General features: G+C 44.3%; 1 protein-coding gene across 5 annotated transcripts in view; it reads right to left on the bottom strand.

The window, feature by feature from the left end:
• Window positions 1-25,309, bottom strand: part of SASH1 (SAM and SH3 domain containing 1) — a 329,209-nt gene that overhangs the window by 21,947 nt on the left and 281,953 nt on the right. For all 5 annotated transcript variants that reach the window (XM_063917499.1, XM_063917500.1, XM_063917501.1 and 2 more), the window contains 5 exons: window positions 24,382-24,517; window positions 23,808-23,977; window positions 19,605-19,814; window positions 16,068-16,218; window positions 14,715-14,828 (listed from right to left, as the gene is read on the bottom strand). In XM_063917499.1, coding sequence (XP_063773569.1) covers window positions 14,715-14,828; window positions 16,068-16,218; window positions 19,605-19,814; window positions 23,808-23,977; window positions 24,382-24,517 — 781 coding nt within the window. The remainder of the gene's footprint in view (window positions 1-14,714; window positions 14,829-16,067; window positions 16,219-19,604; window positions 19,815-23,807; window positions 23,978-24,381; window positions 24,518-25,309) is intronic.

The raw sequence follows: 25,309 nt of genomic DNA, 5'->3' as shown, positions 1-25,309 counted from the left end.
TAAATTACAGTACAAGGTTGTGTCTACACTTATTTTTTACATGAGCCCTAATATGTAAACAGGTATGGGAGATAGAAAAAGTCAGCTGAAGCCAGCACTGTTGTGGTCAGTCAGATAATTTGTGAATTAAAACAACGGAATGTGGGACAGTCTTTAACTGAAGTGAGATATGGCAGTTATTACAAGAAACTTTATGGGAAGGAGCGTGGTCACAAAATGTGTATATGTGTGTAGGTTATACTTAACGTTGCTCCGGAGCAGCAGCTTCCACCAGCCTCCAACACTGCAGCTCTTCAGATGCTGTGGACACAGAGGTGGAAGCCGGGAGGGGCGGAGCATACCGAGGGATGGGAAGCTGCAGCGCTGCCTGGATACCTATGTGAGAAGTAGCCGGGCGCTGCAGCTACCTAGCGGTGTTTGGAGGAAGGAGAACACTGTATTCCAGCATAAACACCTCATACCATCTGTGAAACACGGTGGTGGTGGTGGTATCATGGTTTGGGCCTGTTTTGCTGCGTCTGACATTGACATTGGAATGGAAATGGCTGTATCATCCTGCCACCATACCTTCCATGCCCCTTGCCTGACACAATGGCTACAAATGAACAGCATTTGTCCTGTGTGCTACACAAGATGTTACGACCTGGACAATTTTCCCCAGCTTATCTGAAGGACACCAAACTTAAGCAGAGGACCCAATCCAAACATCAAAAGTATATATTGATAAATTTTTCTTTAAATAAATCTGTACATTTACACTTACAGAACATACAGTACAATATTACAGTCATGATTTTCTCCCTTCTCTGAGGTGACACACGCATTAGAACTGGCAAGATTACAGCCGGCACTTTTTGTGTAGGCCCTTTGCGGGACTATACAAAGGGCCTGAAACATGTTTGGAAGTAAAGCCAAAAAGCAAACAACTGGGCTAAACCATGCCCCCCCCCCCTCCCCCCCACCTCATGGGTGTGTTGGAAGAGCGGCTAAGCTGCTAATTACTTTTTAAAATGTTGACAGTTACATCCAAGTCATTGATAACATAAGTACTTGAAAATTTCAAATAGATAGAATTCTCTAGCTTTCTACGTAAGGACAGATAGCTCAATGAATACAGTGTCTGACAATGCCTGATGCAGAGTGTACGAATCTTGGGTATGTCAGCATCGTGAAATTAAATAAAGGACAGTGTGACTGAATAACAAAGAGCTCTCAAGTTAAGTTCATGAATATTGTATTAGGGACGAAAGGGGTGGAAGAAGGAGACAGGTGCGGTCAGGAGATTCTGGGCTTCAAAAAGGGGTAAGATAAAAAAAGTGAAAGTAATTAAAACAGATAATTGACAAGTGCTGCCAACAGCACCTCCTATCCTGCAGTGCTACAGTATGTGCAGTGGGATTCATTATGATTTACCGGTGGACGGAATGCCGGCTGTCAATATCCAGACAGCGGCATCCCACCCACCAGAATACCAGCAGCAGGGCAATCATAAAGAGTCCCCTTGCTGACTCACTGTGCTCACCATGCTTCAGGCTCGGTCGTGTACAACCACAAGTGGGGATAGTTCTGTTGCGCCGAAATTCCGGCTGGTGGCATTGTCAGCTGTCGAGGATCCTGACAGCCGGGAAATTAAACGCATCCTGTGCAGTGGCACACTCCGCACATAGGGGGTAATTCCAAGTTGATCACAGCAGGAATTTTGTTAGCAGTTGGGCAAAACCATGTGCACTGCAGGGGGAGGGGGGGGCGCATAATAAGATTTTACTCACCGGTAAATCTATTTCTCGTAGTCCGTAGTGGATGCTGGGAACTCCGAAAGGACCATGGGGGAATAGCGGCTCCGCAGGAGACTGGGCACAACTGTAAGAAAGCTTTTAGACTACCTGGTGTGCACTGGCTCCTCCCACTATGACCCTCCTCCAAGCCTCAGTTAGGATACTGTGCCCGGAAGAGCTGACACAATAAGGAAGGATTTTGAATCCCGGGTAAGACTCATACCAGCCACACCAATCACACCGTATAACTCGTGATACTATACCCAGTTAACAGTATGAAACATAACTGAGCCTCTCAACAGATGGCTCATAACAATAACCCTTTAGTTAACAATAACTATATACAAGTATTGCAGAAAATCCGCACTTGGGATGGGCGCCCAGCATCCACTACGGACTACGAGAAATAGATTTACCGGTGAGTAAAATCTTATTTTCTCTAACGTCCTAGTGGATGCTGGGAACTCCGAAAGGACCATGGGGATTATACCAAAGCTCCCAAACGGGCGGGAGAGTGCGGATGACTCTGCAGCACCGAATGAGAGAACTCAAGGTCCTCCTCAGCCAGGGTATCAAATTTGTAGAATTTAGCAAACGTGTTTGCCCCTGACCAAGTTGCAGCTCGGCAAAGTTGTAAAGCCGAGACCCCTCGGGCAGCCGCCCAAGATGAGCCCACTTTCCTCGTGGAATGGGCTTTTACTGATTTAGGATGCGGCAACCCAGCCGCAGAATGCTCCAGCTGAATTGTGCTACAGATCCAGCGAGCAATAGTCTGCTTAGAAGCAGGAGCACCTATTTTGTTGGGTGCCTACAGGATAAAAAGCGAGTCAGTTTTCCTGACTCCAGCCGTCCTGGAAATATAATTTTTTAAGGCCCTGACTACGTCCAGTAACTTGGAATCTTCCAAGTCCCTAGTAGCCGCAGGCACTACAATAGGTTGGTTCAAGTGAAAAGCTGATACCACCTTAGGGAGAAACTGGGGACGAGTCCTCAATTCTGCCCTATCCATATGGAAAATCAGATAAGGGCTTTTACATGACAAAGCCGCCCATTCTGACACACGCCTGGCCCAAGCCAAGGCCAAAAACATGACCACTTTCCACGTGAGATATTTCAAATCCACAGTTTTAAGTGGCTCAAACCAATGTGATTTTAGGAACGTTGAGATCCCAAGGTGCCACAGGAGGCACAAAAGGGGGTTGAATATGTAGCACTCCCTTTACAAATGTCTGAACTCCAGGCAGTGAAGCCAGTTCTTTCTGGAAGAAAATCGACAGAGCCGAAATCTGGACCTTAATGGAACCCAAGTTTAGGCCCATAGTCACTCCTGACTGTAGGAAGTGCAGAAAACGACCCAGCTGAAATTCCTCTGTTGGGGCCTTCCTGGCCTCACACCACGCAACATATTTTCGCCAAATACGGTGATAATGGTTTGCGGTTACTTCTTTCCTGGCTTTTATCAGCGTAGGAATGACTTCCTCCGGAATGCCCTTTTCCTTTAGGATCCGGAATTCAACCGCCATGCCGTCAAACGCAGCCGCGGTAAGTCTTGGAACAGACAGGGCCCCTGCTGTAGCAGATCCTGTCTGAGCGGTAGAGGCCATGGGTCCTCTGATATCATTTCTTGAAGTTCTGGGTACCAAGCTCTTCTTGGCCCATCCGGAACCACGAGTATCGTTCTTACTCCTCGTTTTCTTATTATTCTCAGTACCTTTGGTATGAGAGGCAGAGGAGGGAATACATAAACCGACTGGTACACCCACGGTGTCACTAGAGCGTCCACAGCTATTGCCTGAGGGTCCCTTGACCTGGCGCAATATCTAGTTTTTTGTTTAGGCGGGACGCCATCATGTCCACCTGTGGCCTTTCCCAACGGTTTACCAACAGTTGGCAGACTTCTGGATGAAGTCCCCACTCTCCCGGGTGTAGGTCGTGTCCGCTGAGGAAGTCTGCTTCCCAGTTGTCCACTCCCGGAATGAACACTGCTGACAGTGCTAAGACGTGATTTTCCGCCCATCGGAGAATCCTTGTGGCTTCTGCCATCGCCATCCTGCTTCTTGTGCCGCCCTGTCGGTTTACATGGGCGACTGCCGTTATGTTGTCTGATTGGATCAGTACCGGCTGGTTTTGAAGCAGAGGCCTTGCCAGACTTAGGGCATTGTAAATGGCCCTCAGTTCCAGAATATTAATCTGTAGGGACGACTCCTGACTTGACCAAAGTCCTTGGAAGTTTCTTCCCTGTGTGACTGCCCCCCAGCCTCGAAGGCTGGCATCCGTGGTTACCAGGACCCAGTCCTGTATGCCGAATCTGCGGCCCTCTTGAAGATGAGCACTCTGCAGCCACCACAGTAGAGATACCCTGGTCCTTGGAGACAGGGTTATCAGCCGATGCATCTGAAGATGCGATCCCGACCACTTGTCCAAGAGGTCCCACTGAAAGGTTCTTGCATGGAACCTGCCGAATGGAATTTTGCTTCGTAAGAAGCTACCATTTTTCCCAGGACTCGTGTGCAGTGATGCACCGATACCTGTTTTGGTTTCAGGAGGTCTCTGACTAGAAATGACAGCTCCTTGGCTTTCTCCTGCGGGAGAAACACTTTTTTCTGTTCTGTGTCCAGAACCATCCCCAGGAACAGTAGGCGTGTGGTAGGGACCAGCTGTGACTTTGGAATGTATAGAATCCATCCGTGCTGTTGTAGCACTTCCCGAGATAGTGCTACTCCGACCAACAACTGCTCCTTGGACCTCGCCTTTATAAGGAGATCGTCCAAGTACGGGATAATTAAAACTCCCTTTTTTCGAAGGAGTATCATCATTTCTGCCATTACCTTGGTAAAGACCCTCGGTGCCGTGGACAGTCCAAACGGCAGTGTTTGGAATTGGTAATGGCAATCCTGTACCACAAATCTGAGGTACTCCTGGTGAGGATGGTAAATGGGGACATGTAGGTAAGCATCCTTGATGTCCAGGGATACCATGTAATCCCCCTCCTCCAGGCTTGCAATAACCGCCCTGAGCGATACCATCTTGAACTTGAATTTTTTTATGTATGTGTACAAGGATTTCAAATTTAAAATGGGTCTCACCGAACCGTCCGGTTTCGGTACCACAAACAGTGTGGAATAGTAACCCCGTCCTTGTTGAAGTAGGGGCACCTTGACTATCACCTGCTGGGAATACAGCTTGTGAATTGCCTCTAGCACAGCCTCCCTGCCTGAGGGAGTTGTCGGCAAGGCAGATTTGAGGAAACGGCGGGGGGGAGACGCCTCGAATTCCAGCTTGTACCCCTGAGATACTACTTGAAGGATCCAGGGATCCACCTGTGAGCGAGCCCACTGATCGCTGAAATTTTTGAGGCGGCCCCCCACCGTACGTACCTGGCTACGCCTGTGGAGCCCCCGCGTCATGCGGTGGACTCAGAGGAAGCGGGGGAAGAATTTTGATTCTGGGAACTGGCTGACTGGTGCAGCTTTTTCCCTCTTCCCTCGTCTCTGTGCAGAAAGGAAGCGCCTTTTACCCGCTTGCTGTTCTGAAGCCGAAAGGACTGTACCTGATAATACAGTGCTTTCTTAGGCTGTGAGGAAACCTGAGGTAAAATTTTTTCCTTCCCAGCTGTTGCTGTGGATACGAGGTCCCAGAGACCATCCCCAAAAATTCCTCACCCTTATAAGGCTCTATGTGCCTTTTAAAGTCAGCATCACCTGTCCAGTGTCGGGTCTCTAATACCCTCCTGACAGAATGGACATTGCATTGATTCTGGATGCCAGCCGGCAAAATATCCCTCTGTGCATCCCTCATATATAAGACGACGTCTTATGTTCGCAAAATAGTATCCCTGTTTGACAGGGTTACAGACCACGCTGCAGCAGCACTATCTGCAGGTCTCAGTCTAGTACCTGAGTGTGTAAATACAGACTTCAGGATAGCCTCCTGCTTTTTATCAGCAGGTACCTTCAAAGTGGCCGTATCCTAAGACGGCAGTGCCACCTTTTTTGACAAACGTGTGAGCGCCTTAACCACCCTAGGGGATATCTCCCAGCGTAACTTATCCTCTGGCGGGAAAGGGTACGCCATCAGTAACTTTTTAGAAATTACCAGTTTCTTATCGGGGGAACCCACGCTTTTTCACACTTCATTCACTCATTTTATGGGGGAACAAAACACTGCCTGCTTTTTCTCCCCAAACATAAAACCCTTTTTTAGTGGTACTTGGGTTAATGTCAGAAATGTGTAACACATTTTTTATTGCCGGGATCATGTAACGGATGTTCCTAGTGGATTGTGTATATGTCTCAACCTCGTCGACACTGAAGTCAGACTCCGTGTCGACATCTGTGTCTGCCATCTGAGGGAGGGGGCGTTTTTGAGCCCCTGATGGCCTTTGAGACGCCTGGGCAGGCGCGGGCTGAGAAGCCGGCTGTCCCATAGCTGTTACGTCATCCAGCCTTTTATGTAAGGAGTTGACACTGTCGGTTTATACCTTCCACCTATCCATCCACTCTGGTGTCGGCCCCACAGGGGGCGACATCACATTTATCGGCATCTGCTCTGCCATCACATAAGCCTCCTCATCAAACGTGTCGACACAGCCGTACCGACACACCGCACACACACAGGGAATGCTCTGACTGAGGACAGGACCCCACACAGCCCTTTGGGGAGACAGAGAGAGAGTATGCCAGCACACACCAGAGCGCTATATAATTTAGGGATTAACACTATATTGAGTGAATTTTTCCCAATAGCTGCTTGTATATACAATATTGCGCCTAAATTTAGTGCCCCCCCTCTCTTTTTAACCCTTTGAGCCTGAAAACTACAGGGGAGAGCCTGGGGAGCTGTCTTCCAGTTGCACTGTGAAGATAAAATGGCGCCAGTGTGCTGAGGGAGATAGCTCCGCCCCTTTTTCGCTGACTTTTCTCCCGCTTTTTTATGGATTCTGGCAGGGGTATTTATCACATATATAGCCTCTGGGGCTATATATTGTGATATATTTGCCAGCCAAGGTGTTTTTATTGCTGCTCAGGGCGCCCCCCCCCCAGCGCCCTGCACCCTCAGTGACCGGAGTGTGAAGTGTGCATGAGGAGCAATGGCGCACAGCTGCAGTGCTGTGAGCTACCTCGGTGAAGACTGATGTCTTCTGCCGCCGATTTTCCAGACCTCTTCTTGCTTCTGGCTCTGTAAGGGGGACGGCGGCGCGGCTCCGGGAACGAACACCAAGGCCAGTTCCATGCGGTTGATCCCTCTGGAGCTAATGGTGTCCAGTAGCCTAAGAAGCCCAAGCTAGCTGCAAGCAGGTAGGTTCGCTTCTTCTCCCCTTAGTCCCTCGATGCAGTGAGCCTGTTGCCAGCAGGTCTCACTGTAAAATAAAAAACCTAAAATATACTTTCTTTCTAAGAGCTCAGGAGAGCCCCTAGTGTGCATCCAGCTCGGCCGGGCACAGAAATCTAACTGAGGCTTGGAGGAGGGTCATAGTGGGAGGAGCCAGTGCACACCAGGTAGTCTAAAAGCTTTCTTTTAGTTGTGCCCAGTCTCCTGCGGAGCCGCTATTCCCCCATGGTCCTTTCGGAGTTCCCAGCATCCACTAGGACGTTAGAGAAATAACATGTGCAGAAAGAGTTAGATTTGGGTGTGGTGTGTTCAATCTGCAATCTAATTTGCAGTGTAAAAATAAAGCAGCCAGTATTTACCCTGCACAGAAATAAAATAACCCACCCAAATCTAACACTTTCTGCACATGTTATATCTGCCTCCCCTGCAGTGCACATGGTTTTGCCCAACTGCTAACAAAATTCCTGCTGCGATCAACTTGGAATTACCCCCTTACCTAGTTACGGCCCTCATTACAGAACTTCCGTAGAGTAAGATCTCCACAGTTGTACACATTTTAGCATGTTAGACTTCCACCTAAATGTGACTAGTTACTAAACAAAGCTGCAGGTTGTGTGTGTGTTTGCCCACCTAGTTTTGTATTTATTATTGCCATTTAATAAATCCTGTGAGCAAAATTGCCCGCAATCAGCTGCGTTGAAAAGCTGATATTTAGTAAATATGCCCCTTGGTGTCTAGGGTTTAGTGCAAATTTGACAATAAATATCAAGAATTGGTTTACACTGAATTACAAAAAACCAAAACAAATAAAAGGCTACAGTAGTATACAGTATTCAACTAATCAGCTTTGGTTGGTTGACAATATTTGACCTCAGAAAGTGACACTACTACATTATAGTAAAGAATACCTGCCAACACATTGCAATATGAAGACATAATAATAATGCTATTGCTGGAAAAGTTATCATTGGTCTTTGTGTGCCACATGATAACAGGTCATACTTTTATGTGCTTTTGAGTGTATATTTGAGAAGAATTTAGGGGCTTCTACACGCAATACAAATGTACAGCATATGATAACAATGACATTATAATTGTGTTTGGTACCTTATGTGTTGTTACTAAAAATAAGAATTTACTTACCGATAATTCTATTTCTCGGAGTCCGTAGTGGATGCTGGGGTTCCTGAAAGGACCATGGGGAATAGCGGCTCCGCAGGAGACAGGGCACAAAAAGTAAAGCTTTCCGATCAGGTGGTGTGCACTGGCTCCTCCCCCCATGACCCTCCTCCAGACTCCAGTTAGGTACTGTGCCCGGACGAGCGTACACAATAAGGGAGGAATTTTGAATCCCGGGTAAGACTCATACCAGCCACACCAATCACACTGTACAACCTGTGATCTGAACCCAGTTAACAGTATGATAACAGCGGAGCCTCTGAAAAGATGGCTCACAACAACAATAACCCGATTTAGTTAGCAATAACTATGTACAAGTATTGCAGATAATCCGCACTTGGGATGGGCGCCCAGCATCCACTACGGACTCCGAGAAATAGAATTATCGGTAAGTAAATTCTTATTTTCTCTATCGTCCTTGTGGATGCTGGGGTTCCTGAAAGGACCATGGGGATTATACCAAAGCTCCCAAACGGGCGGGAGAGTGCGGATGACTCTGCAGCACCGAATGAGAGAACTCCAGGTCCTCTTTTGCCAGGGTATCAAATTTGTAGAATTTTACAAACGTGTTCTCCCCCGACCACGTAGCTGCTCGGCAAAGTTGTAATGCCGAGACCCCTCGGGCAGCCGCCCAAGATGAGCCCACCTTCCTTGTGGAATGGGCCTTAACAGATTTAGACTGTGGCAGGCCTGCCACAGAATGTGCAAGTTGAATTGTGCTACCAATCCCACGAGCAATCGACTGCTTAGAAGCAGAAGCACCCAGCATTGTTGGGTGCATACAGGATAAACAGCAAGTCAGATTTCCTGACTCCAGCCAACCTGGAAACTATATTTTCAGGGCCCTGATAACATCCAGCAACTTGGAGTCCTCCAAGTCCCTAGTAGCCGCAGGTACCACAATAAGCTGGTTCAGGTGAAACGTTGACACCACCTTAAGGAGAAACTGGGGACGAGTCCGCAGCTTTGCTCTGTCCGAATGGACAATCAGATATGGCTTTGTGAGATAAAGCCGCCAATTCTGACACTCGCCTGGCCGAGGCCAGGACCAACAGCATGGTCATTTTCCATGTGAGATATATCAAATCCACAGATTTGAGTTGTTTAAACCAATGTGATTTTTTAGGAATCCCAAAACTACGTTGAGATCGCCCAGTGCCACTGGAGACATCAAAGGGGCTGTATATGCAGTACTCCCTTAACAACTTCTGGACTTCAGGAACTGAAGCCAATTTCTTTCTGGAAGAAAATCAACAGGCCGAAATTTGAACCTTAATGGACCCAATTTGAGACCCATAGACACTCCTGTTTGCAGGAAATGTAGAAATTAACCTAGTTGAAATTCTTCCGTGGAGCCTTCCTGGACTCACACCCTGGCACATATTTTCACCTAAGTGGTGATAATGTTGTGCGGTCACCTCCTTCCTGGCTCTGACCAGGGTAGGAATGACCTCTTCCGGAATGCCTCTTTCCCTTAGGATCCGGCGTTCACCCGCCTTGGCGTCAACGCAGCTGCGGTAAGTCCCGGAACAGACACGGTTCTTGCCGAATCAAGACCCTTCTTAGTATCTCTTGAAGTTCCGGGAACCAAGTCCTTCTTGGCCAAACCGGAGCCACGAGTATAGTTCTTACTCCTCTCCTTCCTATCATTTTCAATACATTGGGTATGAAAAGCAGAGGATGGAACACATACACCGACTGGTACACCGACGGTGTTACCAGAGCGTCCCAGCTATTGCCTGAGTGTCTCTTGACCTGGCGCTTCAGGTGGGACGCCATCATAACCACCTTTGGTCTTTCCCAACGGTTTACAATCATGTGGAAACTTCCAGATTAAGTTTCCACTTTTCCGGGTGGAATTCATTTATGCTGAGGAAATCTTCCCAGTTGCCCACTCCCGGAATGAACACTGCTGACAGTGTTATCACATGATTTTCCGCCCAGCGAAGAATCCTTGCTGTCATTGCCCTCCTGCTTCTTGTGTCGCCCCGTCTGATAACGTGGGCGACCGCCATGATGATGTCCTACTGGATCAGCACCGGTTGACTTTGAAGCAGGAGTCTTCCTAGGCTCAGAGCATTGTAAATTGCCCTTAGCTCCAGTATATTCATGTGGAGAGAAGTCTCCAGACTTGACCACACTTCCTTGGAAATTTTTTCCCTGTGTGACTACTCCCCAGCCTCTCAGGCTGGTATCCGTGGTCCCCAGAACACAGTCCTGAATGCTGAGTGTGCTGCCCTCTAAAAGATGAGCACTCTGCAGCCCCCACAGAAGAGACACCCTTGTCCTTGGAGACAGGATTATCCGCTGATGCATCTGAAAATGCGATCCGGACCATTCGTCCAGCAAATCCCCTGAGATCTGCCGAATGGAATCGCTTCGTAAGAAGCCACCATTTTTCCCAGGACTCCTGTGCATTGATGCACTGATACTTGGCCTGGTTTTAGGAGGTTTCTGACTAGGTCGAATAACTCCTTGGCTTTTTCCTCCCGGAGGAACACCTTTTTCTGGACTATGCCCAGAATCATTCCTAGGAACAGCAGACGTATCGTCGGAAAACAGCTGCGATTCTTGGAATATTTAGAATCCAGTCGTGCTGTCGTAGAACTACTTTAGATAGTGCTCTTCCGACCTCCAACTGTTCTCTGGAACTTGCCCTTTTCAGGATATCGTCCAAGTAAGGGATAATTTAGATGCCTTTTTTCTTTGAAAAAACATCTTTTCGGCCATTACCTTGGTAAAAGGCCCGGGGTGCCGTGGATAATTCAAACGGCATCGTCTGAAACTGATATTGACAGTTCTGTACCACGAACCAGAGGTACCCTTGTTGAGAAGGGCAAATTTGGACATGGAGGTAATCCTTGATGTCCAGGGACACCATATAGTCCCCTTTTTTCCGGTTCGCTATCACTGCTCTGAGTGACTCCATCTCGATTTGAACCTTTTATGTAAGTGTTCAAAGATTTCAGTTTAGACTATGTCTCACCAAGCCGTCTGGCGTCAGTACCACAATATAGTGTGGAAAAATAATACCCTTTTCCCTGTTGTAGGAGGGGTACTTTGATTATCACCTGCTGGATATACAGCTTGTGAATTGTTTCCAATGCTGCCTCCCTGTCGGAGGGAGCCGTTGGTAAAGCAGACTTCAGAAACCTGCGAGGAGAAGATGTCTCGACTCTCCAATCTGTACCCCTGGGATAATACTTGTACTATCTAGGGGTCAACCTGCGAGTGATCCCACTGCGCGCTGAGACTCTTGAGACTACCCCCCCACCTTGAGTCCGCTTGCATGGCCCCAGCGTCATGCTGAGGACTTGGCAGACGCGGTGGAGGGCTTCTTTTCCTGGGAAGGGGCTGCCTGCTGCAGTCTACTTCCCTTACCTCTATGTCTGGGCAGATATGACTGGCCTTTTGCCTGCATGCCCTCATGGGAAAGGAAGGATTGAGGCTGAAAAGACGGTGTCTTTTTCAGCTGAGATGTAACTTGGGGTAAAAAGGTTGGATTTCCCAGCTGTTGCCGTGGTCCCCAGGTCCGATGGACCGACCCCAACTAACTCCTTCCCTTTATACGGCAATACTTCCATGTGCCGTATGGGATCTGTATCACCTGACCACTGTCGTGTCCATGACATCTTCTGGGTGATATGGACAACGTACTTATCTTGATGCCAGAGAGCAAATATCCCTCTGTGCATCTCACGTACATATATATAGAATGCATCCTATTAAATGCTCTATATGAATAAAATATTTTCAGTCAGGGAATCCGACCAAGCCAACCCAGCACTGCATCTCCAGGCTGATGGCGATCGCTGGTCGCAGTATAACCACCGTATGTGTGTATATACTTTTTAGGATATCTTTCCAGCTTCCTATCAGCTGGCTCCTTGAGGGCGGCCGTATCTGGAGACGGTAACGCCACTTGATAAGCGTGTGAGCGCCTTATCACCCTAAGGGGTGTTTTCCAACGCGCCCTAATTTCTGGCGGGAAAGGGTATAACGCCAATATTTGCTATCGGGGTAACCCCACGCATCATCACACACTTCATTTTATTTTATCTGATTCAGGAAAAACTACAGGTAGTTTTTTCACTCCCACATAATACCCTTTTTTGTGGTACTTGTAGTATCAGAAATATGCAACACCTCCTTCATTGCCCTTAACGTGTGGCCCTAATGAGAAATACGTTTGTTTATTCACCGTCGACACTGGATTCAGTGTCCGTGTCTGTGTCTGTGTCGACCGACTGAGGTAAATGGGCGTTTTTAACGCCCCTGACGGTGTTTCTGAGACGCCTGGACCGGTACTAATAGTTTGTCGGCCGTCTCACGTCGTCAACCGACCTTGCAGCGTGTTGACATTCTCACGTAATTCCCTAAATAAGCCATCCATTCCGGTGTCGACTCCCTAGAGAGTGACATCACCATTACAGGCAATTTCTCCGCCTCCTCACCAACATCGTCCTCATACATGTCGACACACACGTACCGACACACAGCACACACACCGGGAATGCTCTGACAGAGGACAGGACCCACACTAGCCCTTTGGGGAGACAGAGGGAGAGTTTGCCAGCACACACCAAAACGCTATAATTATATAGGGACAACCTTATATAAGTGTTTTCCCTTATAGCATCTTTATATATATCTCAATATCGCCAAAATCAGTGCCCCCCCTCTCTGTTTTAACCCTGTTTCTGTAGTGCAGTGCAGGGGAGAGCCTGGGAGCCTTCTCTCCAGGCTTTCTGTGAGAGAAAATGCGCTGTGTGCTGAGGAGATAGGCCCCGCCCCTTTTTCGGCGGGCTCGTCTCCCGCTATTTAGTGAATCTTGGCAGGGGTTAAATATCTCCATATAGCCTCTGGGGGCTATATGTGAGGTATTTTTCGCCAAAAAAGGTTTTCATTTGCCTCCCAGGGCGCCCCCCTCCCAGCGCCCTGCACCCTCAGTGACTGCCGTGTGAAGTGTGCTGAGAGGAAAATGGCGCACAGCTGCAGTGCTGTGCGCTACCTTTAGAAGACTGCAGGAGTCTTCAGCCGCCGATTCTGGACCTCTTCTTACTTCAGCATTTGCAAGGGGGCCGGCGGCGCGGCTCCGGTGACCATCCAGGCTGTACCTGTGATCGTCCCTCTGGAGCTGATGTCCAGTAGCCAAGAAGCCAATCCATCCTGCACGCAGGTGAGTTCACTCCTTCTCCCCTAAGTCCCTCGTTGCAGTGATCCTGTTGCCAGCAGGACTCACTGTAAAATAAAAAACCTAAGCTAAACTTTCTCTAAGCAGCTCTTTAGGAGAGCCACCTAGATTGCACCCTTCTCGGCCGGGCACAAAAATCTAACTGGAGTCTGGAGGAGGGTCATGGGGGGAGGAGCCAGTGCACACCACCTGATCGGAAAGCTTTACTTTTTGTGCCCTGTCTCCTGCGGAGCCGCTATTCCCCATGGTCCTTTCAGGAACCCCAGCATCCACAAGGACGATAGAGAAAGAGTATTTTTGATCCAGGAATACCCAATGGCTCAAATGCAACAGCCTGTGATTAGAGGGAACAAGTGACATTGCGGCAATATAGCTGCTGGAATGAAGGCAGCAATTTATTTTAAGGCAATACTAGGTTGATTTGCCTTAAAAACTAATTGCTGCTTTAAATCTAGTATTTATATTGTTGAAATCATGCCAGGCCCCCAAATCTACATTTGGGCCATTAGGTGTATGTAAAGAATGCATACCAACACATTACAATCTGAAGACTCAATAATAATGTCACTTCTGGGAAAATTGTCTGGCTATATCATAACATGGAGGTTTTGTAACAATTCTACAAATGCTGAATTATTAGTATTGTCTTTATAGCTATGACAAAGCAGCTGCTGTTTTAGATTATCTACCATAATGATTATTGTAAAGTAATTTGTTATACATTGTAAATGAAGTATAAAACCCAAATATGACAGGTTCAAAATTAGACAAACATGGTAGCAAAAAACAAATGTTACTCCACAACATTAGTGATGTTTAGTCATCTTACAGTTCAGGCCTCCAGAACCGATTAGCATGTGAGGACTAAGGTGACACGGAGGATGATAATGTAAATGAGAATGGCACAGGCAGGCAGAGGATGTCAGAGGCATGGAGCAGGTTATGGAAGTAATGAGAAAGCCAGGCATGGAGGTCCTTAGTAACAGAATCCAAGATGCAAAGAGTCCACAGAAACCAGTTATGTGCATAGTGGCCAGTTATATATAGCAGGGTGTGTTCCTGGTAAGCCTTGTAAAACGCTACAATTTAACTTAATGCCACTTTACTTTTCCTCTATCCAATGTAAAGGGAACGGTCTTTACAAATCGTGCATGGAGAGTTTAGCCTTCTGGCCAGAATAAAAGCATGTGCAATATACGTCAGCCAGATGGCTGCTGTTTAAATCCTCTCATTACCATGTTCTATGTTTTCACTGCTCTCATAGCAGCCAGAGTCCCGGGGAGAACATCCGCTTTTACTCTCGCCCTCTGTGAGTAGTTTTTCCTGAGACCCGGAGTGATCGCTGTTACCTGTGTAAATGACAAGGAAAATGAATACTTAAATCAGGGTGGTATATCAAGAGTAAATATGTTTTCCCATCTGCTCTGATGGTACATCTATTGCTGCTAATGATATAGAAATCTGCTGCCAGCCATTATGCAAAGATGTAAAGGTCTGATGAAAGCACTAGTTTGTCCTCACTCAGATATGAACTATGGGGGTCATTCAGAGTTGTTCGCTCGTTATTTTTTTTCCGCAACGGAGCGATTAGCCGCTAATGCGCATGCGCAATGTCCGCAGTGCGACTGCGCCAAGTAAATTTGCTATGCAGTTAGGTATTTTACTCACGGCATTACGAGGTTTTTTCTTCGTTCTGGTGATCGTAATGTGATTGACAGGAAGTGGGTGTTTCTGGGCGGAAACTGGCCGTTTTATGGGAGTGTGTGAAAAAACGCTACCATTTCTGGGAAAAACGCGGGAGTGGCTGGAGAAACGGAGGAGTGTCTGGGCGAACGCTGGGTGTGTTTGTGACGTCAAACCAGGAACGACAAGCACTGAACTGATCGCACTGGCAGAGTAAGTCTCGAGCTACTCAGAAACTGCACAGAGAAGTCTTTTCGCAATATTGCGAATCTTTCGTTCGCAATTTTGATAAGCTAAGATTCACTCCCAGTAGGCGGCGGCTTAGCGTGTGCAAAGCTGCTAAAAGCAGCTTGCGAGCGAACAACTCGGAATGACCACCTATAATTGTACAAATGGTAAGAACATATCAAAAATGCGTGCAATCGAGTGCAATACAAAAGTCACGTATTTGAAAAAAAACAAAAACATACTGCATGTCTACATTCAGTGACTTGCACCATTAAACTAGGTAAAAAGTAAAGTGCACAGTTTCACCACATGGTAACTTATTTTGGGGTCTGTGTCACTTTATGTGCTCTGAAACTGAACCTCAAACTCCAGAGACCTCAGAGTTGAAATTACTACATAAAAACAGGGTGCGTATGTGCACATAACCATCGTATATTAAACTAACAATGACAAATTTATGAGTGATGCTGTATTTCAGAAATAACATGCCTATACTTAGTACAACTTTTTATGAATGCCCTCCTTTGTATTTAAAATAATATTTCAGTACAATGTTATATATTATATTGCCATATCATAACATATAATAAACTATCTCCTTAACAAATTATAATCTATTTTTATTATTAAACATACAGTTATTCCCAATCTCCAGATTCTGGTTAAAGAACTCTTACTGTCATATTCCTGTAATAGCTCAATAGCTGTAAGTAAGACTGCCTTGTGCTCTGGATTCTGGATGTTCAGTTCATCCAAATCTTCTTCCTCTAGAAGTTTGAATGTGTCCAGGTCTTCATACCCATTGAAGAGAAATGTCGGCATGTGCTCCTACAAAAAAAAATAAAAAATAAAATAAAAAATGTTAAGAACTGATAGAGTTATAAAGACTGATTTATCTTTGTAGTATGGCCTCGCTCAGTAATGCTGCTTATATTTTGTTAATGCAGTAATAGTAGCAGAGCAACTTAGACAACAGTGACATCTATCCAGTTATATGTACTTGTGCAGATACTGTACCACCTTACAGTAGGTCCTCCTATTGTAAGGTGGTATCTGCACCATTACATATAACTAGATAGTAACATGAGAGTACAGGAAGAGGCGTTTTACTCAGCACTCATAGAAACTGCATAAGTTGATCATGATGTCACATTGTCTCAAGTCAGCTAAAAAGGTGCCTTAGTTAAAGGGAAAAATTATTTTTATGTAATAGAAAAATATGACCCGGGAAAAATAATTAGAAATAAAAAGAACTGTTACACATATGAGCATAGCTGGCTGCATGTAGAAAGTAAGATTGGTGCATTTTCCTATACCAGATGACAAAAGAGATGATATATTGGACTTGTATATCTGTGTGCACCCAAGTCTCTCAATCTGCATATGAAGTGCTACGATGCAGCGGCCATGTTTTCTTTCTATGCAAAGCTCTTATTTACATATACAGACTCATTTGAACACAGATATACAAGTGTTGCATATCAAATAAATCAGCACCCCGTGGGTCCTAGTTGCATCGCGTTGTCACCAAGATGCATTTTTGGCAAAAACAGATGCCCAAAGCTAGTGGAATTGCACGGAACCTGTCAGCTTGCTCATGCAAAGCATCATCCGTACTGTAATGTTACTGCAGTGTTGGACAAGACTCCCTCAGCAGAGGGCTGTATTAAGTCACTACCTGCAAGTGCTACTAGGTCCAGTAAACAAAAAATTGGCATGATCATGAAGGGGAGAAGATGCTCTGATTATTAAATGGTTAATATTTTGCTTTTGATGCAATAAAGCACACATTAGTCTTTAACGGATAGCTGTAAGCTTCCATATGCACCAATGCAGATCTGCAGGGATTCTGCCACTTACACCTGCTTGCGTCTGTTTAGGTGGGATGGGCGGCATTCTAGCAAAGGGCAAATTACAATCAGGATGTGCTTGTGGTATTGCCAATACATGAAGACTAAGATACAGCTACATCTGAGAATGTTGTAATAATTGAGTGCGGTCAGAGACATGTACAAATGTCATCATTTGGCGGATTGCGAAGGTGGCATGGAAAAGCATAGGGTCTTTTTTTGTTGCTTCAACATAAATTATGATCCTCTGAACGTGTTTTAGCTAATTTTGGGAGAGTTGTTTCTGCGGCATTAGTAAGACATTTTTCACATTTAATTGATACATAATAGTAAAAGTGTATTTTGCAAGTAGAACACATATTTGAAAACATGGACAAACAGTTTGTACAGTATGCATACCTCCCAACTGTATTCCTTCGGGTGTCATGACGCATGCGCAGCATGTGACCTGACAAAGGGGCATGGCCTTGTAGCACTGACCTATGAAGCAGCATTTTTGGGGCGTGACCAGCGCTTCAGGAGCATATGGGAAGCCCCTGGCTCACCTCCTAGCATGCACTCAGCAATCACTTTGCAGAGCAGAGCAGTGGGTGATCAAAGCCCCCCAACTGCCCCCCCCCACCCCCACCCACCCGCGGGACAATGCTGCCTGTGGCTGGGACAGCGGGACAGTGTCCAAATAGCGCGACTGTCCCATTGAATTAGGGTCAGTTGGGAGGTATGCAGTATGTGACGAATGCTTGGCATGATCCGTGATTCTGTGTTTTGATGTCAGTTATTGTCAATTACAAAAGTGGATTTTACCATAAAAATCATGAAAAACACTACACAGTCTCCCAGAAAGAGAACCTTGTTTAAAAAAGCTGCCTAAAATAAAATAAAAAGTTCTATTATGCCTCGCATTTGGAAAATGGAGATAGGTAGATGACTGCAATACATGGAGTTAAAAGTCATGTTATGAAAATGGCCATGATTATAGCTTCTCAGCTCTATGCCTAGGAGCAGCAGAGTAATAATAATGTGGTTGGACTTTAATTGAATCTCCTTCTCCTTTAGAAAGTTGTCTGTGTGCCTTTCAGTACTCCTTATTTGTCAGTGCTGTGAGTAATTGTCTGCAGTGTTCTACAACAAACCAATATGCTCACAAAATCTGTATAGCCCGTATGCACCAAATCATAATAAATAATCATATTGTAATACAGGCTGCTCAGCTATTCTATTAAATACACTTTGTAATATAAGCAATTGATTTCATGCTTGGTGGTTTTATTACTGAGGTGAAACAGTTATTGTATAAATCTTGTTTTATACTTATAACCTCTATTAAGTTTGGCTCTCAGTTTATGCATAAAGAGAAAAATAAGAATCGCATTTATTTGTTAATCGCGCCAATGCTGGGAGGGTTTAAATATATTTTAAAACTCCCTAATACTGTTGTAGTTAAGTTAGCCGAAGGGTGCAATCAAAGATATAGGGGTATATTTATCAAAGATCGTGACCGTAATGAAAAGATTTTCGCTCACTGCTTAACCCTGCATCGAAAATTGTCTATCGCTGCAATTAACCATTGTAAGGATCACTGAAAAATATGAGTTCTTCTTACAGTGAAGTCTGAAATAAATCATTATCATTGAAATCGAAATGAAAAAAAACAAAATGCTTTGTTCTATTATTTTTTTCTGCTGCTAGGCCCTGCTCTTACCACCCTGAGATAACCACAATGAAAGTGACAGGGGACTAGTTGGCAGTACTGGTACTGCCACCGTTAAATAAGCTTTCCCATGCTATTGCCAGAGGTAGCCAACATAGGCTATAACTTCTTAAATTGCAGAAACCCTATCACTGAGAAGTTTAAAATGAACATTGGCATATACTTAGTAAAATCCAACCTATATCCTTACTGGATATGACATAGGCGATGGTACATTGTGTGCTTCATGCACATGGAGCCCATTACCAATTTTGCTGTACACCGAAGATAGGTCTACTCATACCCCTGGATTTAGTAGTTCATTGAATACCCATTTATCCCTTTCCCGATAGATGCCACCTAGTATATAAAATGTTCAAATAAATGCATTTACTTTTCATGTGAATACAAAGTAATGCAAGCTTTTGTAAATGAGTAGCTAAATCTAGCAGCACACATTACTAATATGTATGTAGCAGTTTTATGTGTCATTTCAAGCTACTTGCGGTATTAGCATATCTTCACATAACTGCTGGGTCCGTAGACGCAGCAGCGATGTAAACATCGTCCATCTCTAAACCAGGCCTTATATGCAGGAAATACAATGTGTCTGCCATTAGTGATCATAGTGTGTTTCACAACCGTCAGTGGTCTGTACAAACACCCAAGCCAACCTTTAGATTGATGCGCTCTAGAAGCTCTTCTACAGACTTGGGCTTTGGGGGTCTTCCTTTACGACGTCTTCTTGTCGGCCGTTTAGGTTTCTCTTCAACTTCATTGATGACATCCACATAAATGAACTTAAAAGTGCCAACTTTATTGTTTAAAAGGCCCATCCAAGTGCCCATTGGAGGTTTGCTTATAATTTCAATGATGTCTCCATTCTGCAGTAAAGATAGTGATTAAATGGATTGACAATGATAATACTTTAAGCTAGAAACAAACCCATAATGTCCAACGTACAAACTTCTTTTAGTCAGCTTCACTAAGCTCTTAATTTAAACGGCTGCGAACTTTCCTATGGAATACAATACAACGTACGTACATACATACATACGCAATGGCTTGCAAATGTATTCAACCATATTTGTTGACCTAAACAATCAACAAATATGTCTGCCAACAAATATGTCTGTATTGCATGACACTTAGATTGTTCCAGACATTATAACTATAGTGAACTAGTGGGCTATTTAAGTTAATCTTCAAACTCATAATTCATTATTTCTCTGCTGCCTTGTTGGTCAAAAAAACAAAAACAAAAAAAAAACTGAATTAAATGCTGCATGCATATATATTCAACCCTGTGCGCTGTGAAAGCTCAAGTTTACACAGATGAAAGATATTGTCCTAACAGCTGCCTTTTAATTAGCTTCCACCTGTGAATCATTCAAAAAGTCAGCTTTTATGAATTAGAAACACATGTAACTTTGGGCATACTCTGAATCTGAAGGAAAACTGTGAAAATTAAGCAAAGTACAGTTTAAGAAAATGAAAGATAAAAAAAAGTTATAGACGTGCACAAAATAGGAAACAGCTAGAAACTACTATCCAAGTGCTTGGATAGTCCAGTGAGCACTGCTGGATCAATTGTTAGAATATAAAAGCTGCATCATACACCACAGGCACACCCAAGACAAGACTGCCCCTCAAAACCCAGCTTTGAAGCAAGAAGTCTTGTGAGGAAAGCTACGGAGTCCAACCATCACTTTGAAGAAGCTCAGCGGCTGAGACTGGAGTGAAGGTGCACAAGTTAACAGAATTAAAGAGCTCTGCATACAACTTGCCTGCATGGGAGGGTGGCTAGTAAGAAGACATTTCCAACTAAAAAAAAAAACCCATCAGAACACGTCTTGAGTGTGTCAGAAAACATCAGTGACTCCGCTAACATGTACGATTTGGTTTCTGTAGTCAGATGAGACAAAAATGTTACGTTTCATACCAAGTCAAAACGCTACGTGGGGTGCAAATCTAAAACTGCCAATTCCGCGGCAAACACCATCCCAACAGTGAAGTATGGAGATGGCAGCATCATATTGTGGAAATGCTTTAACTCAGCTGGGATTAGGCATTTTGTTAAAAAAAAAAATTAGGACTGATGGTCCAAAATAAAAGACAACATGCTTTAGTTTGCTATAAAACTAAAGCTTGGGAGAAAGTTCAACTTTCAACAGGACAATGATTCTAAACACAAGGCCAAAGCACACAAACAGAACAAAAGGAAAATGTTCTACAATTGGCAAGTCAAAGTCCAGATGTCAATCCAAAAGAGAATATGTGGTACTATTTGAAAATTGCAGTGCACAAGTGTCATCCAACCAATCTGATGAATCTGGAGCAAATACACAAGGAAGAATAGGCAAAAATCATTCCCATGGGGAGATGTATCAAAGCTGAGGGTGTGTACACACGGTGAGATCCCTGCTATGTACGATTTTGACTATGCGATTTCCCTTGAACTCCCCCAAAGCCCAGATAGCACAGATTGTACAGATTTTGACTATCTGTGCTTGAGATTTTGTCTATGTACGATTTTGGCTAAGTGCCAATTTTGACTTTACTTTGTACTAGATTGTACACTAGATCAGGCCTGGCCAACCTGTGGCTCTCCAGATGTTGTGAAACTACACATACCAGCATGCCTTGCCACAGTTTTAGCATTCCCTAATAGCAAAACTGTGGCAAAGCATGATGGGACTTGTAGTTTTACAACAGCTGGAGAGCCACAGGTTGGCCAGGCCTGCACTAGATAGTCAAGATTGACTTGCCTGCACAGTCTATTTAGCCTTACGATACCGATAGCACGGGAGCGCGCATCGGGATCGAATCTGTATCGCAAGCTGCCTAGCACCATGAGATATGCACTAACTTTTCATAAGATTTTGACTATATAGTCAAAATCTCACAGATTTATCTCACCGTGTGTACACACCCTAAAAGAGATATAAAACGGACAAAGATAAAGTACCAACCAAACAGCTCCTGTCATGTTTTCAAACACACCATGTAAAATTGCAATTATGATCTGTGCTTTATCTCTTTTCATTTTTATCTCTCTCCAAACTTTAATACATCTCCGCTCAGTTCTGCAAACCTGGTAGAAACTTACCCCAACACACAAAGTTGTTTCAGCAAAATGTGGTTCTAATGAGTTCTAGGCTGTAACAGTTGAATACTTATAAGAGCATTTTTTTTTAAATTTTGCAGTTAAAAAATTAATTATTAATTTGAAAACTACTGTTAGGGTCTACTGGTTCTCATAAAAATACTGCCTGGAATAATCTATGCAAGTATCTTTTATAATACAGACAAATCTGATAACTTCCTAGGGCTGAATACTTCTGCAAAGCCTTAATATACATATATTAAGACACACATACACTGAAGTATGTAAAGGTAATGGTAGGTGGCGCCACTGTAATGTGACATCTTGGAAATGACCAGAAATGCATCAGTCATTGTAATCTTACATGTCCTGGGTCAGAAATACCGGCTAGGCTGCTCATGCCAAGGTGATGTGAATTATCGGACTTCGAGCAGGGCATGATAGTGGGTGCATACACGGATCGGACATTCCATTTCTGAAGTTGTGCGGACACATAACATTCCTCGATCTACGGTGTCAAATCTGTACCGGGAATACCTCATGGTAGGCATTACCCTACCACCACCAGCCCCACCCCACTGTGAACAGCGCAGTGGCTGACCATGGGTGCTTAATGATCATGACCAGTGGCGTCTGGCCATAATTGTCTGTGGTTACAGACAAGCGACACTGGCTCAAATCACGTCCACATTCAATGCAGGAGGTACCATACACATATCCAGCAGGTAAGTGCAGCGTTCTTTAGCTTCTAAGACATATGGCAGCAGAAGACTCACCAGAGTGCCTGTTAACACTACGCCTGGGCTTGTGATGTTGCTAATTAAACCCTGGAGGATTGGCACCTATCCCGTGACTTTTGGCCCCATGAAACATATTAAATATATCAAATACAGGTATTTCATATATTCAATTATATATTCATAATTTCATACACACACACTGTTCATTGTATTATAATGATGTTTTTGTAAATCAAATATTACTACAAGATTCCGGACAAGAGAAAAACTACGTGTTTCACCATTATGGCAGAACTATGTCCCTGAGTGGTTATGCCTATAAGATATATTAAGGAATATTAACTCGTATATTCTGCCTGAAACGGTGGATTCAGAGTTTTCTTATTATTGCTCTGTAAAAACGGATTTACCGAATACACAATATGCTGCAGTGGCATTTTTGGAAAATGGTTGGATTAGAAATGAATGATTGTATCACCAATTAAATATAGTTAGACCTTTGTTGCATGATAAAAATGCAAATACTTTAAAGAACTTTAATTCTACCAATTTAGATAGTAATGTTCATATCTAATCAATAATTTCATCAGGGGCGTTTTAAGAGAGAAGGGGACCCGCATGCAGCCTCCGTTGCGGGCCCCCTCCTCTCCAGCATCTAGTAGACTTTTGCATAATGCCAGAGTCTACTGCGCATGCTCAGGTCTCCGGGAACATGGCGCCCACACCTTGTTCCCGGAGACATCTCCAGTGTGCATGCGGAAACGGCCGCAGCGGCCATTATCCAAGTGATTTGTGCCGGCACTGAAGGACCGCCCGCGCGGGACTTCAGAGGTGTAAGTATAGTATATGGGTGCAGTGTGTGCGGTGTTGGCCCCGTATGCACCGACACGCTGCACCCATTATAGAAACGCCTATGAATCTCACACACGTTTTTATTGAGCGGATCTTTGCATGTAATGGCCATCTTTACTTTCCCCAGGCTATATACTTGTCAGAAGTAAACATTAACTAGTGTCTACCAGGTTACTAACCTTGAGTTTCAGGGAGTCTGAGTCATAAGGGCTAGGGGTGAAATCAGTGTGAACTCGAGCTCTACCACAGAAAGGACCTCGGTATGGCGGCTCCTCGTCATCACCATCCTCAGACTTTACGCTCTCCCTGTTGCTAGCAGAGGAGTCTGTTGTGCTTACAGTCTGACCACCTAAAAAAGCAGATCAATCAATAATACTTGCCAAAAACTATACATACAATATATGCTGCAGAAGCTTCTTTTCACTACACTATTGATACAGTCTGAATAATGGAGACTGTATTGTTTTGCAGCTAGGAAGGGTAATGAGGATATTATGCAGGCCTTTTAACATAAAATATATAGTTAATCTACAAAATGAAGATGGAAAGAATGTTAAATGACAACAGACAACAATTAAGCAGACATGGATTGGAAACCATCTGCAGGAACATGCTGTCTCCCAATTGACATTCTGTGCAGTTTGGAAGCATGCCTCATGCAGAACAAATGAATACGTAGACAAAGTGCTGATTTAGACAGGTAGACAGATGATTAGGAGAGTCCTATACTGAAAGTACAATGTATATGCTTACTCATAGAACTCTGTCCACTCAATGAGCTTCGAAGACTTTCCACTGAGCCCCCGGCTTTAAGTTTTGGCTTTTCAAGTGTGCTGATAGGAGGCAGAGGACGGTCAGGAGAGCCAGGTATTCCATCTATGCTCGAGTCCTACAAAAGATTCCAGAACATTAACATCATGTCTACAGATCACAAACTCAAAGTAAAAAAATATGCACAATGCGAGAGGAAACCTATGCATGTATGAACACTTCTAAATAATATTTACTTTATTTCTTATAAATGATTAGTGAAGGGAAAATGAGAGCATATGCGGTTGACATTTAAGAATATAAACTGGATTTCTGAACTCACAGTTTAGCAAGCATCAAAGATTGTATTAGCCATACACTAAAACAACTGTAGCCAAATCACGTCCAAATATTACAGAATAATTCTTTAGTCAGATCAGCATCTTTTTAGTGACATTTTCGGTTAAAGTAGAACTGACCAGTATTTACATGTTTACAATCTGCCTATTGCAAAAAAGCTTTCAAAGACCTATTAAAATATTGAGTAGGCAACAAGCTTCGGCTACTAGCTCAGTATTAACATAGACAAACTGTTTAGCTAAGGAAAATTACAATGTGCAGAAATAGCAGCATGTCTTTTGAATGACGCCAAGAAGAGTTCAGACAGGCCAAGTACATGGAACTTACGACTACTCATAAAGCTTGTTATAATGAAACCTATAATTTGCATTCTGCAAAACCAGCAGCAAATGTATTTCATTTCCACAGTAGCAACTCAGCTGGAATAGAAGAAAGCACAACGTGATCTCTCAACCAAAATGACCTCTTTGCGTGTTTTGTGTATCAGACTACCACGGGGCACTGGAAAGCTTCAATAAGGTTCTCTGTGGACTTTCAGTGAACAACAGTTATTCTAGTAATTTAATCTTTG

The sequence above is a fragment of the Pseudophryne corroboree genome, chromosome 4, assembly GCF_028390025.1.
Source record: "Pseudophryne corroboree isolate aPseCor3 chromosome 4, aPseCor3.hap2, whole genome shotgun sequence".
Lineage (NCBI taxonomy): Eukaryota > Metazoa > Chordata > Amphibia > Anura > Myobatrachidae > Pseudophryne > Pseudophryne corroboree.
Note: the sequence above shows the minus strand (reverse complement) of the source record. Positions and strands in the feature narration are given on the sequence as shown.